The sequence below is a fragment of the Callorhinus ursinus genome, unplaced genomic scaffold, assembly GCF_003265705.2.
Source record: "Callorhinus ursinus isolate GAN/ISIS: 27379988/994484 unplaced genomic scaffold, GSC_fseal_2.0 scaffold40, whole genome shotgun sequence".
Taxonomy (NCBI): Eukaryota; Metazoa; Chordata; class Mammalia; order Carnivora; family Otariidae; genus Callorhinus; species Callorhinus ursinus.
In genome coordinates this window covers 6,157,609-6,174,226 of record NW_027397102.1, presented here as the reverse complement: position 1 = coordinate 6,174,226, position 16,618 = coordinate 6,157,609, and the positions used below count along the sequence as shown (strand labels likewise).

The 16,618-nt window shown below is 40.7% G+C and overlaps 1 protein-coding gene across 1 annotated transcript; it reads left to right on the top strand.

The window, feature by feature from the left end:
* The first annotated feature begins 5,511 nt into the window (after window positions 1-5,511).
* LOC112830616 (exportin-7-like) lies at window positions 5,512-8,970 on the top strand. The gene is given in 1 exon segment (XM_073880917.1): window positions 5,512-8,970. A coding segment is annotated over 1 exon segment (3,264 nt). The 5' UTR covers window positions 5,512-5,533; the 3' UTR covers window positions 8,798-8,970.
* Window positions 8,971-16,618: the final 7,648 nt, after the last annotated feature.

Here is a 16,618-nt window from a genome sequence, read left to right as displayed (position 1 = left end):
AGAGTGGACAGCCAGGCATGTTAATGACCTTGGGGAAAAACCCTCAGTTTTTCCCCACTGAGGATGCTATTAGCTGTTTGTCTTTTGTATATGGACTTTATGATTTTGTGGTATGTTACCTCTATCCTTACTTTGTTGAGGGTTTTTATCAAGAAAGGATGCTGTGTTTTGTCAAAAAAGTTTTCTGCATCTATTGAGAGGATCATATGGTTCTTATCCTTTCTTTTATTAAGGTGGTGTATCACGTTGATTGATTTGTTGTTGTTGGACCAGCAATGCAGCACAGGAATAAATCCCATTAGATTGTCATGAATAATCCTTTTAATGTACTGTTGGATTCTATTAGCTAGTGTCTTGGTGAGAAGTTTGGAATCCATGTTCATCAAGGATATTGGTCTGTATTTCTCCTTTATGGTGGCATCTTTGTCTGGTATTGGGATCAAGGTAATTCTGGTCTTATAGAATGACTTTGGAATTTTTTCTTCCATTTTTATTTTTTGGAAGATTTTCAGAAGAATAGGCATTAATTCTTCTTTAAATGTTTGGTAGAATTCTCCTTTGAAGCTATCCAGCCCTGGACCCTTGTTTGCTGGGAGATTCTGATTACTAATTCATTTTGTTAATTCTTTCAAAGAACCAGTGCCCAGTTTTATTGATCTGTTCTACTGTTTTTGTGATTTTTTTATATCTTTGATTTCTGCTCTAATTTTTATTTTTTCCCTTCTCCTGCTGGATTCAGGTTTTATTTGTTGTTCTTTTTGCTCTTTTAGGTGTATGTTTAGGTTGTGTATTCGAGACTTTTCTTGTTTCTTGAGGAAGGCCTATATTGCTCTATACTTCCCTCTTAGGACTGCCTTTTCTGCATTCCAAAGCTTGAGCTGCCATGTTTTCAATTTCATTTGTTTCCTTATATGTTTTTAAATTCTTCTTTAATTTCCTGATTGACCCTTTCATTATTTAGTTGGATGTTCTTTAACCTCCTTGTATTTGTGGTCCTTCCAATTTTTTTCTTGTAGTTGACCTCAAGGTTCATAGCACTGTGGTCTGAAAATAAGCACGGTATAATCTCATTTTTTTTTGTACTATTTGAGGCCTGATTTGTGACCCAGTGGGTGATCTATTCTGGAGAGTGTTCCATGTGCACTCGTGAAGAATTTTTATTCAGCTGTTTTAGGATGAAATGCTCTGAATATATCTGTTAAGTCCAACTGATCCAGTGTGTCATTCAGAGCCCTTGTTTCCTTGTTGATCCGCTGAGATGATCTGTCCATTGTTGTGAGGGGGAGTTTAAAGTCCCCTCCTATTATTGTATTATTATCAATGAGTTTCTTTAAATTTGTTATAAATTAATTTATATATTTGTTTGCTCCCATGTTAGGGGCATAAATATTTAGAATTATTAGATCTTCTTTAGAAGATCTGTTTGATAGACTACTTTATTATGATATAGTGTCCTTCTTCATCTCTTATTACCATCTTTGGTTTAAAATTTACTTTGCCTGATATAAGTATGACTACTCCAACTTTCTTTTGATAACCATTAGCATGAAAAATGGTTCTCCAACTGCTCACTTTTAATCTGGATATGTCTTTGGGTCTAAAATGAGTCTCTTAGAAAAAATAAAATACAATAAGCGAGGCAAGACAGTGGAGGAGTAGAGGACCCTATTTCAACTGGTCCCCTGAATTTAGCTGGATATCTACCAAACCATTCTGAACACCCATGATATCAGCCTGAGATGTAAGAATATATATCTGTATCTCTACAGGCAGAAAATCTCCAGCAGTCCGGAGCTATGAAGGACAGAGTCCTGATTCTACAGGCAGATACCTGAAGATAAAGAGAAGGGGGAGGAAGACTCCATAAGTTGGCACCAGGAAGGTGTTATAACACTGGAGTGCAAAAGCGTCCCACGCTGGGGACTAAGCACAGACTCACAGAGTGGTAGTGGCTGTGAAAGTGCTTTAGAGCAGCCCCCAGACAGGATCCAGGTGTGGCAGGTGCAAGCGTGTGAACCCAGGTTGGCTTACAGTTTTAGATGCACAAGAGGCAGTGACACGCCTGGCTTTGGGAGCAACCTCTGGGAGAGTTGCTGTGGGCGTGCATCACCATGGGAGGCTGTGGTTTTTAGCAGCGCAGACAGAAATGGAGAAGGTGTGTCCTAGAGAGCTCAGTGAAGAGCAGACTACAATTTCTCTGCTCTGGGTAAGAGGTTTGGGTGTGGTCATTTCTGCTCTGACTTTCGGAAGAGACAGAAGAGACACAGAAAGTCACCAGAGAACAAAAGCTCAAAAAACCGGCTTCCACTGAGCCCACCCCCTAAGACAGGGGGCAGGGCAACTCTGCTCAAGCAGGGTTGCATGAGTAACAGTGGAGCAGTCCCCTCCCCCAGAAGACAGGCTGGAAGAACAAGAGGATGACAACCCTGGGGTCCCCATAAAAAGGGTGAATCTTTCTTGGGTCATGGTTAATACTTTGGACTCTGTACATTCTTTCAACCACCTCTCAACAAAATGACTAAGAGGAGGAACCCTCAACAAAAAAAGAACCAGAAACTATGGCTTCTGCCACAGACCTATTGGTTATGGATATAAGCAAGATGACAGAGATAGACTTCAGAGTACAAATTATGAATTCGCTCTCTAGGCCTGAGAAAAATACTAGTGATAATATATAATCTCTAAGGGCAGAAATGAAATCTAATCAGGACAAACTTAAAAATGCTATGAATGAGATGCTGTCTAAACTTGATACCATGACAGCCAGGGTAAATGAGGCAGAAGAACAAATTAGTGAACTAGAAGATAAGATGATTGGAAGGAAGCCAAGGAGGCCTGGGATAAACAGCTAAAAGCCCATAAGATCAGACTGAGGGAAATTAAATGTTCCAACGTCAGAATTATTGGGATGCCTGAGGGTGTAGAGAAAGAGAGAGGACTAGAAGGTATTTGAGCAAATCACAGCTGAGAACGTCCATAATCTGAGAAAGGAAATAAGCATTTGTCTCCAAGAGGCAGAGAGGACCCCTCCCAAGATCAGTGAGACCAGACCAATGCCCTGGCATATAATAGCAAAACTTGCAAATCTTAGAACCAAGGAAATAATGCTGAAAGCAGCTAAGGGGAGAGCAGCTAAGGAAGAAGACTTCTTATGTATGGATGGAGGAACATCAGAATTACGTCAGACCTGTCCATAGAGACCTGGAAAGCCAGAAAGGGCTGGCAAGACATAGTCAGGGTACTAAATGAGAAGATGATGCAGCCAAGGATACTTTATACAGCAAGGCTGTCATTTAGAACAGACAGAGAGATAAAGAGCTTCCAGGGCCGGCAGAAACTGAAATAATAGGTGACCACTAAGTCGGCCTTGCAAGGAATATTAAGCGGGATTCTATAAAAGAAGAAAGACCCCAAGAGTAACCTAGACCAGAAATTTACAGAGACAATCTATAGAAAGAGGGACTTCACAGGCAATATGATGACAATCAAATCATATCTTTCAATAGTCACTCAACATGAATGGCCTAAATGCTCCCATGAAACAACACAGGGTTGTAGATTGGATAAAAAGACAGGACCCGTCCATATGCTGTCTACAAGAGACTCATTTTGAAATTAAAAATACCTCCAGACTGAAAATGAGGAGATGGAGAACTATTTCTCATGCTTACAAACCTCAAAAGAAAGCTGGGGTAGCAATTCTCATATCAAACAAATCAGATTTTAAGCTAAAGACTGTAGTAAGAGATGCAGAGGGACACTATATCATACTTAAAGGATCTATCCAAAAAGAAGATCTAACAATTGTAAATATCTATACCCTCAATATGGGAGCAGCCAACTATATATGGTAACTGTTAACCAAAATAAAGAATCATATTGATTATAATACTGTAATACTAGGAGACTTCAACACTTCACTATCAGCAATGTACAGATCATCTAAGCAGAATATCAAAAAAGAAACAAGAGCCTTGGATAACACGTTGGACCAGATGGACTTCATAGATATATACAAAACATTCCACCTTAAAACAACAGAATACTCATTCTTCTCGAATGCACATGGAACATTCCCCAGAATAGACCACATACTGGGTCACAAATCAGGTCTCAACTGATACCAAAAGATTGAGATTATTCCCAAAGAAACACATCAGTAATAATACAATAATAGTGGGGGACTTTAACATCCCCCTCACAGCAATGGACAGATCATCTAAGCAGATCAACAAGGAAACAAAGGCTTTGAATAACACACTGGACCAGATGAACTCACAGATATATTCAGAACATTTAATCCTAAAAAAGGAGAATACATATTCTTCTCAGGTACATTTGGAACATTCTCCAGAATAGATAATATTCTGGATTACAAGTCAGGTCTAAACTAATACCAAAAGATTGGATCATTCCCTGCATATTTTCCGACCACAATGCTTTGAAACTGAAACTCAATCACAAGAAAAAATTTGGAAGATATTCAAACACTTGAAAGTTAAAAGCATCCTGCTAAACCTATGTTTAGGTCAACCAGGAATCAAAGAAGAACTTAAACAATTCATGAAAAACAATGAGAATGAAAACACATCAGTCCAAAACCTATGGGATACTGCAAAGGCAGGCTTAAGGGGGAAATACATAGTCATCCAAGCCTCACTCAAAAAAGTAGAAAAATCCTGAATACACAAGCTAAGCTTACACCTAAAGGACTGGAGAAAGAACAGCAAATAAAACCTAAACCAAGCAGAAGAAGGGAAATAATAAAGATTAGAGTAGAGATCAATGAAATAGAAACCAGAAAAATAGTAGAGCAGATCAACAAAACTAGAAGCTGGTTCTTTGAAAGAATAAGATAGAGAAACCTCTGGCCAGACTTATCCAAAAGGAAAGTGTAGGACCCAAATTAATAAAATTATGAATGAAAGAGGAAAGATCACGACTAACACCAATGAAATAGAAACAATTATTAGAAATTATTATCAGCAACTCTATGCCAATAAATTAAGTAACCTGGAAGAAATAGATGCCTTCCAGGAAACCTATAAACTACCAAGACTGAAACAGGAAGAAATTGACAATCTGAATAGACCAATAAACAGTAATGAAATTGAAGCAGTAATCAAAAATCTCCCAATAAACAAGGGTCCAGGACCAGATGGCTGCCCAGGGGAATTCTACCAAACATTTAAAGAAGAAATAATACCTATTCTTCTGAAGCTGTTTCAAAGAATAGAAACAGAAGGAAAATTTTCAAACTCATTCTATGAGACCAGCATTACCTTGATCCCCAAACCAGGCAAAGACCTCATCAAAAAGGAGAATTACAGACCAATATCCTTGGTGAACACGGACGCCAAAATACTCAACAAGATCTTAGCCAATAGGATCCAACAGTACGTTAAAAGGATTATCCATCATGACCAGATGGGATTTATTCCTTGGATACAAGGGTTGTTCAACATTCACAAATCAATCAATGTGATAGAACACATTAATAGATGAGGCCGGAGAGGAGCATGAATGGAGCAAAATGGCGGATCATGTGCAGAGCCTGGCCCAACTAGAGAATCTGTGCAAACAGCTTTATGAGACAACAGACACAACCACTCGACTCCAGGCAGAGAAAGCCTTGGTCGAATTCACCAACAGCCCTGATTGCCTGAGCAAATGCCAGCTGCTCCTCAAGAGAGGAAGTTCCTCTTACTCCCAGTTACTGGCAGCTACATGCCTTACAAAGCTTGTATCACGCACAAACAACCCTCTACCATTGGAGCAACGCATAGATATTCGGAACTATGTGCTCAACTACCTTGCCACCCGGCCAAAGTTGGCTACTTTCGTGACACAAGCACTTATTCAGTTATATGCCAGAATCACAAAACTGGGCTGGTTTGACTGTCAGAAGGATGACTATGTCTTCAGAAATGCAATCACAGATGTCACAAGGTTCTTACAGGACAGTGTGGAATACTGCGTCATTGGCGTCACTATTTTATCTCAGCTAACCAATGAAATTAATCAAGCCGACACCACGCATCCTTTAACCAAGCACAGAAAAATAGCCTTTTCTTTCTGAGACTCATCATTATTTGATATCTTCACACTTTCCTGCAATTTACTAAAACAGGCTTCAGGAAAGAATCTAAACTTGAATGATGAAAGTCAGCATGGCTTGCTCATGCAACTGCTCAAACTCACTCATAACTGCCTAAACTTTGATTTCATCGGCACTTCTACTGATGAGTCTTCAGATGACCTGTGCACAGTACAGATTCCCACCAGCTGGAGATCAGCGTTCTTAGATTCTTCAACTCTGCAGCTGTTTTTTGACCTGTATCATTCCATCCCTCCTTCATTTTCGCCTCTGGTATTATCCTGTTTAGTACAGATTGCCTCAGTAAGAAGATCCCTGTTTAACAATGCAGAGAGGGCCAAGTTTCTCTCACATCTTGTTGACGGTGTTAAACGAATACTGGAAAACCCACAGAGTTTATCAGACCCAAACAATTACCATGAGTTTTGCAGACTACTGGCCCGATTGAAGAGTAACTCTCAACTGGGAGAATTAGTAAAGGTGGAAAACTACCCTGAGGTCATCCGATTGATAGCTAACTTCACAGTGACCAGCCTACAGCACTGGGAATTTGCCCCAAATAGTGTGCACTATCTCCTGAGCCTATGGCAGCAGCTGGCAGCCTCTGTGCCATACGTGAAGGCCACAGAGCCCCACATGCTGGAAACTTACACTCCTGAGGTCACCAAAGCCTATATCACATCCCGTTTGGAATCTGTGCACATCATCCTGAGGGATGGCCTGGAAGACCCTCTGGAGGATACTGGCCTGGTGCAGCAGCAGCTGGACCAGCTGTCTACCATCGGGCGTTGTGAGTACGAGAAGACATGCGCACTCCTCGTGCAGTTGTTTGACCAGTCTGCCCAGTCCTATCAGGAGCTGCTGCAGAGTGCCAGCGCCAGCCCGATGGATATCGCAGTGCAGGAAGGAAGGCTGACGTGGCTGGTTTACATCATCGGCGCAGTGATCGGTGGCCGGGTTTCTTTTGCCAGCACTGATGAGCAAGATGCTATGGATGGCGAGCTCGTCTGTCGGGTGCTCCAGCTGATGAACCTAACAGATTCTCGCCTGGCTCAAGCGGGTAATGAGAAGCTAGAATTGGCCATGCTGAGCTTTTTTGAACAGTTTCGTAAGATCTACATTGGGGACCAGGTGTAAAAATCCTCTAAGCTGTACCGCCGACTCTCAGAAGTTCTGGGCTTGAATGATGAGACTATGGTCCTAAGCGTCTTCATAGGAAAAATCATCACCAACCTGAAGTACTGGGGCCACTGTGAACCGATCACCTCCAAGACACTACAGCTTCTCAATGACCTCTCCATTGGATATAGTAGTGTAAGGAAACTAGTGAAGCTTAGTGCGGTACAGTTCATGCTGAACAATCACACGAGTGAGCACTTTTCATTTCTGGGTATTAACAATCAGTCCAATCTGACAGACATGCGGTGTCGGACTACCTTCTACACAGCACTTGGGCGTCTCCTCATGGTGGATTTAGGAGAGGATGAAGATCAGTATGAGCAGTTCATGCTGCCGCTCACAGCAGCGTTTGAGGCCGTGGCCCAGATGTTTAGCACTAACAGTTTCAACGAGCAAGAGGCAAAGCGAACTCTGGTTGGCCTCGTAAGAGACCTGAGAGGGATAGCTTTCGCCTTCAATGCCAAGACCAGCTTCATGATGCTGTTTGAGTGGATATATCCATCCTACATGCCAATTCTCCAGCGGGCAATTGAGCTCTGGTACCATGATCCAGCTTGTACCACTCCTGTGCTCAAGCTGATGGCTGAGTTAGTTCATAACAGATCCCAGCGACTGCAATTCGATGTCTCTTCCCCCAATGGCATCTTACTCTTCAGAGAAACCAGCAAGATGATAACAATGTATGGCAATCGCATCCTGACACTAGGAGAGGTCCCAAAGGATCAGGTCTATGCACTGAAGCTCAAGGGCATCTCCATCTGCTTCTCCATGCTGAAGGCAGCCCTCAGTGGGAGCTACGTCAATTTTGGAGTCTTCCGTCTCTATGGAGATGATGCCCTGGACAATGCTCTACAGACCTTCATCAAGCTGCTCCTTTCTATTCCCCACAGTGACCTCCTGGACTACCCCAAGCTCAGCCAGTCTTACTATTCACTACTGGAAGTCCTGACCCAGGACCACATGAACTTTATTGCAAGCCTGGAACCTCATGTCATCATGTATATTCTCTCTTCCATTTCTGAAGGACTTACTGCACTTGACACCATGGTATGCACAGGCTGCTGCTCTTGCTTGGACCACATCGTGACATACCTCTTTAAGCAACTGTCACGGAGCACCAAGAAGAGGACGACACCCCTGAACCAGGAGAGCGACCGCTTTCTGCATATCATGCAGCAGCATCCAGAGATGATCCAGCAGATGCTGTAAACGGTGCTGAACATCATCATCTTTGAAGACTGTAGGAACGAGTGGTCAATGTCCCGGCCCCTACTTGGCTTGATACTACTTAATGAAAAGTATTTTTCTGACCTAAGGAACAGTATCATGAACAGCCAGCCACCAGAGAAGCAGCAGGCTATGCATCTGTGTTTCGAAAACCTGATGGAAGGCATCGAGCTAAATCTTCTTACGAAAAACAGAGACAGGTTCACCCAGAACCTGTCGGCATTCCGTCGAGAAGTCAACGACTCGATGAAGAATTCCACTTATGGCGTGAATAGCAATGATATGATGAGCTGACACCTCCTTGGACTCTACCTGTACAGAGCAGCACCCCTTGGTCTGGCCCAGAGGGGCAAACGATTACAAGGGAGAGGGACTGGCTGACCCTGGCTCCTTCCTCCAGGGGTGTGGGGAAAATGGCAAAGTCACCTGGCTACTTCCCCAGGGAATAGGGGTGTAAGTGCACTCACTAGGGGGCAGGGCGCTGCTGGTTCCTGGGGGGTTGGGTGGGAAGGGTGGTGGGAGGAGATACACAAATGTGTGAGACTCCAGCCCCTCCTCCTGGGGCCACCCCAGGGGGTGGGGGGGAACCCCCAGTGTCCTGCCACAACCTGCCTTGTATAAACATGTACATTTTTTCATAACATTTTGAACAAGGTTTATATTGACTCAAGTTTAAAAACAAAAAGTGTGACTGAAAAATTTTTACAGAGTGTAGTGCACCAATGCTGATGTGAGGGGTTGTGTATGCGAGTGAGGAAAAAAATGTGTATTCTGGTGGTCTGAAGCTTTACTGGACGAGGATGTGTGAACGTGCAGAGATATATTTAGTGACACAGTGTAGAGAGGCAAAAAAAAAAGTAAAAATTCCAAATGTATACTTTTTCTTATTGCCCTTTCCTTGCCCCCAAAATTATCACTTCCTGTTACTGTATTACCCTTGTTATTAGGAACTCTAAGTCATGTGGAGCACCATCCTTCCCCTTCAACCATAGATGCTGCCCTAGGTCCCTCGGCCTCTTGCAGTGACAGACAACTGCAGCTAAAAGTGTTTGGTGTTCTAGCTTCATCCTTTTGCCCACTTTGCTTATCCTCATCCTCAGACAGATGCCTCTTGCTTTTACAAGTCAGATGTAACTCTATGATTTAGGATTCTTGGTCTCTGTAAAGGTAGAGACCAGAAAGAAGGAATTGAGCCAGCTGCTCTCCTGGTGAGCGACTTGGATGAGTCCACCAGAGGCCCAGGTGCGTGGCCAATAACTCTGAGTCTTCCCCAGCCCTTGAGGCAGTGTGTGTTGGTGTATGTGCATGGATATTTATATATGTACCCTGCACTCGTGAATGTATGAACTGGAGGAAGTTACTACAGTGGAGGGGTTCTTAATAACAAGGTCTGCCTAGCATGAAGTATTTAACAGTCTCCCACGCCTTTAAAAATATACATTTTTATAAAATGAAAACCATAATAAATGTTCTGAATATTAAAAAAATTAACCTACAGAAGAAAATTAATGGAGAAAGCTATTTGCCTTGTACTTTTTCCACAATTGCTGCCGCTAGTTGTACGCATCTCTAGTTCAGCTCTTGCCCATGGGACACTCATCATCAATTAGGTTTTACCTTTATTTCTCTCCTCTGCCCCCAAAAACAAGCCTGTTAATTTTTTTTTTCCTTCTCCTCTGGCGACTGTGTGGTGAATCCTTTCTTGCGTGATCAGGTTGTGGATAGATTTGTAAGGGTGTTTGCTGCATACATTGTAAGCATTGTGACCGCCAATAAACTTCAATGGTTTCTACTGAAAAAAAAAAAGAACACATTAATAGATGAAAAGACAAGAACCATATGGTCTTCTTAATTGATGCAGAAAAAGCATTTGACAAAATAAAGCATCCTTTCTGGATTAAAACTCTTTTGATTGTAGGAATAGATGGAACATTCCTCAATATCATAAAAATCATCTATGAAAAGCCCACAGCTAATATCATTCTCAATGGGGAAAAGCTGAGAGCTTTTCCCTTAAGATCAGGAACAAGACAGGGATGCCTATTCTCACCACTATTGTTAAACATAGTACTAGAAGTCTTAGCCACAGCAATCAGAGAACAAAAAGAAATAAAAGGTATTCAAATTAGCAAAGAAATTAAACCCTCTTGCAGATGACATGATATTTTATGTGGAAAACACAAGAGACTCCACCCCCAAATTACTAGAACTCATACAGCAATTCAGTAATGTGGCAGGATGCAAAATCAGCACACAGAATTCAGTTGCTTTCTTATACGCTAACAATGTAACTGTAGAAAGAGAAATTAGAGATTCAATTCCATTTACAATAGCACCAAAAACCAGAAGATACCTTGGAATAAATGTAACCAAATTGGCAAAGGACCTATACTCCAGAAACTATAGAACACTTATGAAAGAAATTGAGGAAGAAACAAAAATTGAAAAACATTCCATGCTCATGGATTGGAAGAATAAACATTGTTAAAATGTCTATGCTGCTCAGAGCAATTGCTACTTTAAAATACCACTGGCATTTTTCAAAGAGCTGGAACAAACAACCCTAAAATTTGTATGTAACCAGAAAAGACACCGAATCACAAGGAAATGTTGAAAAAGTAAAACAAAGCTGGGGGCATCACATTGCCTGATTTCAAGCTGTATTTCAAAGCTATGATCACCAAGACAGCATTGTACTGGCACAAAAATAGACACATAGATCAATGGAACAGAATAGAGTCTTCAGAAATGGACCCTCAACTGTATGGTCAACTAATCTTCGACAATTCAGGAAAAAATATCCAATGGAAAAAAAGACAGTCCCTTCAATAAATGGTGCTGGGAAAATTGGACATCTATGTACAGAAGAAAGAAACTCTATCATTCTCTTACACCATACACAAAGATAAACTCTAAATGGATGAAAGACCTGAATGTGAGACAGGAATCCATCAAAATCCTAGAAGAGAACATAGGCAGTAACCTCTTTGACATGGGCTTCAGCAACATTTTTCATGACACGTCTCCAAAGGTAAGGATAACAAAAGCAAAAATGAACTTTTGGGACTTCATCAAGATAAAAAGTTTCTGCACAGCAAAGGTAACAGTCAACAAAATGAAGAGGCAACCCACGGAATGGGAGAAGATATTTGCACATGACATTACAGATAAAGGGCTGGTATCCAAGATCTATAAAGAACTTCTCAAACTCAACACCCAAAAAAACAAAGAATCTAGTCAAGAAATGGGTAGAAGACATGAACAGACACTTCTTCAAAGAAGACATACAAATGGCTAACAGAAACATGAAAACATGTTCATCATCATTAGCCATCAGGGAGATTCAAATCAAAACCATATTGAAATATTACCTTACACTAGTTAGAATGGCAAAAATTGACAAGACAAGAAACAACAAATGTTGGCATGGATGTGGAGAAAGGGGAACCCTCTTACACTGTTAGTGGGAATGCAAGTTGGTACAGCCACTTTGGAAAACAGTGTGGAGGTTCCTCAAAAATTTAAAAATAGAGCTACCCTATGACCCAGCAATTGCACTACTGGGTATTTACCCCAAAGATACAGATGTAGTGAGAAGAAGCGGCACATTCACCCCAATGTTCATAGCAGCAATGTCCACAATAATCAAACTGTTGAAGGAACCAAGATGCCCTTCAACAGATGAATGGATAAAGAAGATGTGGTTCATATATACAATGAATGTTACTCAGCCATCAGAAATGATGGCTATTTGCTTCAACATGGATGGAACTGGAGGGGATTATGTTAAGTAAAATAAGCCAAGCAGAGAAAGACAATTATCATATGGTTTCACTCATATGTGGAACATAAGGAATAGCATGGAGTTCATTTGGAAGGAAGGGAAAACTGAAGGCAGGGATATCAGAGGGGGATAAAAACCATGAGAGATTCTGGACTCCAGGAAACAAATTGAGGGTTTCAGAGGGGAGGGGGAGATAGGGTAGCCCAATGATGGGTATTAAGGAGGGCACATGTTGTAATGAGCACTGGGTGTTATATGCAAATAATGAATCATTGAACACTACATCAACAGCTAATGATGTACTGTATGGTGACTAACATAATAAAAATAAAAATAAAATAAAAAATAAAATGAGTCTCTTGTAAGCAGCATATCAATCGGTCTTGTTTTGCTGCTTTTTTTTTTAATCCATTCTGATACCTTATGTCTCTTGACTGGAGCATTGAGTCCATTTATATTCAGAGTGATTTGTGATGTATATGAATTTAGTCCCATTGTATTACCTGTACAGTTGCTGTTCCCGTAGATTGTCTCTCTTCCTTTAGTCTTTGTTACTTTTGGTCTCCCTTTTCTAAAGAGTTCCCTTTAGTATTTCTTGCAAGTCTGGTTTTGTGTTCACAAATTCCTTATTTTTTTGTTTATCTTGGAAACTATTTCTCCTTGTATTCTGAATGACAGCCTTGCTGGATATAGTATTTTTGGTCCCATATGTTTCCTATTTAGCACATTAAATATATCATGCCAGTCTTTTCTAGCTTGCCAGGTATCTGTCGACAGGTCTTTTGCCAGCCATATGTGTCTACATTTGTAGGTTAAGGATTTTTTATCCTGAGGTGCTTTCAGGATTCTCTCTTTATCCTTGTATTTTGCCAGTTTCACTATAACATGACTTGGGATGATCTGTTTTTGTTGATTTTGAGGGGAGTTTCTGTACTTCTTGGACTTGAATGTCTGTTTCCTTTCCCCAGTTATGGACGTTCCCAGCTATAATTTCTTCAAATAAACCTTCTGCCTCTCTTCTCCACTCTTCCTCTTCTGGGACTCCTATGATATGGATATTGTTTCACTTTATGGAGTTGTTGAGTTCCTTAAGTCTACCTTGGTGATCTTATAGTTTTCTTTGCATCTTCTTTTAAGTATCATTATTTTCCATAATTTTATCTTCTATATCACCTATCCACTCCTCCACTTCTTCAGTCCTCGTAGTGATTATATTCAGTCTGTTTTGCTTCTTAGTTGTAGCATTTTTTTTATTTCAGCATTTTTAGTATTTTAGTTTTAGGTCATTTATCTCTGTAGCAAGGGTTTCTCTGCTGTCTTCTATGTTTTTTGCAAGTCCAGCTAGTAGTCTTATAACGGTTGGTCTAAATTCTTGTTTAGATATATTGCTTAGATCTGCTTTGAGTAATTCCCTGGCTTTGATATCTTCCAGAACTTTCTTTTGGGGAGCATTTCTCCATCTTGTCATTTTGGCTAAGATTCTATCTTTTGCATGTTATGGATGCTTGTTATGTTTATGTTTCCTGCACCTCAGAGTAATGATATATTAAAAAGTGGTCATACACATTTCAGGACCTGGCCCTTCGGAAGTGTTTCTGGTGCATTCTGTGTACACTTTGCTATTGTGTTTTGGCTGTTCTTTCCCACTGGTCGGTCCATCCTTTATAGACTTCCTTCTTACTTTTAGTAGAGAGTGTTTGGACTTTTAACCAGGTATGCTTTGATTTGTTTGTTAAGATAAGCCTCACATCTACCACGTTCTGTCCCTCCAACTGTGGAGATTGTTTTCTTAATCTTGATTGTATTCTTAGTTGTTCAAAATAGTTTGATGCTGATCTAGCTGTGTTTGAGTGACAAGGCAAGCTCAGGGTTCCCCTACTACTCCACCATCTTAACTCGGCCAAAATGATGTCTTTGAATGACACACTAGACAGATGGACTTAATAGATATATTCAGGACATTCTATCCTATAAGAGTGGAATATACCTTTTTTTCAAGTGAGCATGGAAAACTCTCCAGAATATATCATATATTAGGTCACAAAACAGGCCTTAAGAAGTGCAAAAAGTTTGAAATCATTCCATGTACCTTTTCTGAACATGATGTTATGAAATTAAAAGTCAGCCACCAGTCAAAATTTGGAAAGTCCACAAATACATGGAGGCTAAACAAGATGCTATTAAACAATGAATTGGTCAACCAGGAAATCAAAGAATAAATTAAAAAACACATGGAAATAAATAAAAATGAAAACACAATAGTCTAAATCCTTTGCGATGCAGCACAAGCTGTCCTGAGAGAAGCATATAGCAATACTGACCACCTTTAAGTAGCAAGAAAAAATTCAAATAAACAATATAATCTTAAACCTGAAGGAGCTAAAAAGGAACAACAAATGAAGCCTAAAGCCAGCAGAAGGAAGGAAATTATAAAGATTAGAGCAGAAAGGAATAATATAGAAACTGTTATTTCCTAGAATTTTCTGTCCCCTTTCCTCTCTCTTCTTCTGGGACTCCTATAATATGAATGTTATTACATTTGATGGAGTCACGGAGTCCCTAAGTCTATTCTTGTGTTTCATAATTCTCCTTTCTCTCTTTTGTTCAGCTTCATTATTTTCCATTATTTTGTCTTCTATATCACTGATTCATTCCTCTGCTGTTTCCAGCCTGCTGTTCATGGCATCAAGCATAATTTTTTTTTGTATTCTTCTTTTCTAATTGATTCTTTTTTAACTCTTTTATCTCTATGGTAATAGTTTCCTTGATGTCTTCTATTCTTTTTGTCAAGCCCAGTGAGTATCCTTGTGATTGTTGCTTTAAATTATCCATTAAGCATGTTACTTATATCTTTTTCACTTAGATATCCGGCCATGCATTATCTTGTTCTTTCATTTGGTATAAATTCCTCCATCTTGGTATTTTGTCTAAGTCTGCCAGCTTCTGTGTGTTAGCAAATCCAGTTATATCTCCTCCTCCTAAAAGTAATGACCTTATTAGAAGAGTTCATATAGTGTCCAGAGCCTGGCATTTCGGGTACTATTTCTGGTTTGTGCTGTCTGTGCTCTGGTTTTGTATTGTGACTACTGTATCCTTCAGGCCAGTCATCTTTAGAAGCTCCCCTTGCCTGCTATGGGCTGTGTTTGGTCCCTGGCTGAATGTGATGAGTTTTAACTAGGTGTTATCTGGTCTGCTTGTGAATTGTGGCCTTAAAGCACTTCCAGAATAACTGAAGCCCTGCTGAATTCTTGTCTAGAGATGTGTTGTGGGTAGACATTTATGCTGGCCTTCTGGGAGAGGAGGCTGCTGCACAGGACTTAGGCAAGTTTGACTGAGAAGGGCAGTCTTTCCAGAGTGTAGGGGGTTAGGGCTTGGTGTTAGCCAGTTAGGTAGCCAGTGTTAGCGTTATACAGCTTCTCACAGATGTCTCTGTGTTTATGCTGAGGCGTGGGTAAAGGAAATGTTGCCAACCAGCTCCTTTGTTCTCAGAGAGGTGTTTCCATTAAAACTGCCTCTCATGGATACACTCCAAGAAGAGTGAATAATCTCCTCCCCACCCACACGCCCCAGGGGTTCTCCAAATCCCTGTTTCCATGCCATCTGCCCCCTACATTGTTTGCCTGCTTTCTTTCCAGAAGCAGGGCAGTGCCCTCCTGGCTTTATCAAAGCCAAGCCCACTGACCTTTAAAAGTCTGAGCTTTAAGCCCTCCTGGCTGCAAAAGTTCATGAAATTCAGCCCCTTTCATTTTCCAAACCAATGGCTTTGGGGAAACATTTTCCTTGTGTGTTTCCCTGTGTCCTCCTCTCGCTCTCTCATCCATCTCTGTGACCATGGATCCCTCCTCTCTGTGGCAGCTGTGATCCATTTCTCCCCTAAACCACATCTCTGCATTTTCTACCTTCTTTGATGTGGCCTCTTCTCTCTCTTTATTTATGTAGTTTGTTCTGTCTGTCTTCTGGTCAATTTCTGGGGGTTTTAGGATGATTGACAGTTGCTTAGTTGTGTTTGTGGGATGAAAGGATCTTAGGGTCCTCCCACTCTGCTGCTATCTTCCTCAGAAAATCTGAAGATATTACTTGAAAGTAGGTCATCTTCACTTTTAAGATTTTATTTGGAGTTGTAATCATAAGTTCTCTTTCTTCTTGAGCTTTCCTATACTTCTTGGGTTTTATCATTTTTTTTCTCAGTGAAATTTGAATTGGGGAGCATGGCCAAAGGCCCTGTACTCATATGGTCTCCTCTTATTCTCTATCCTCTGCTATTCTCAGTTGAAAAAAAATGCACATTAAGCTTTAGGATAAGATAAAATGGTTTTGATAGAACACATATT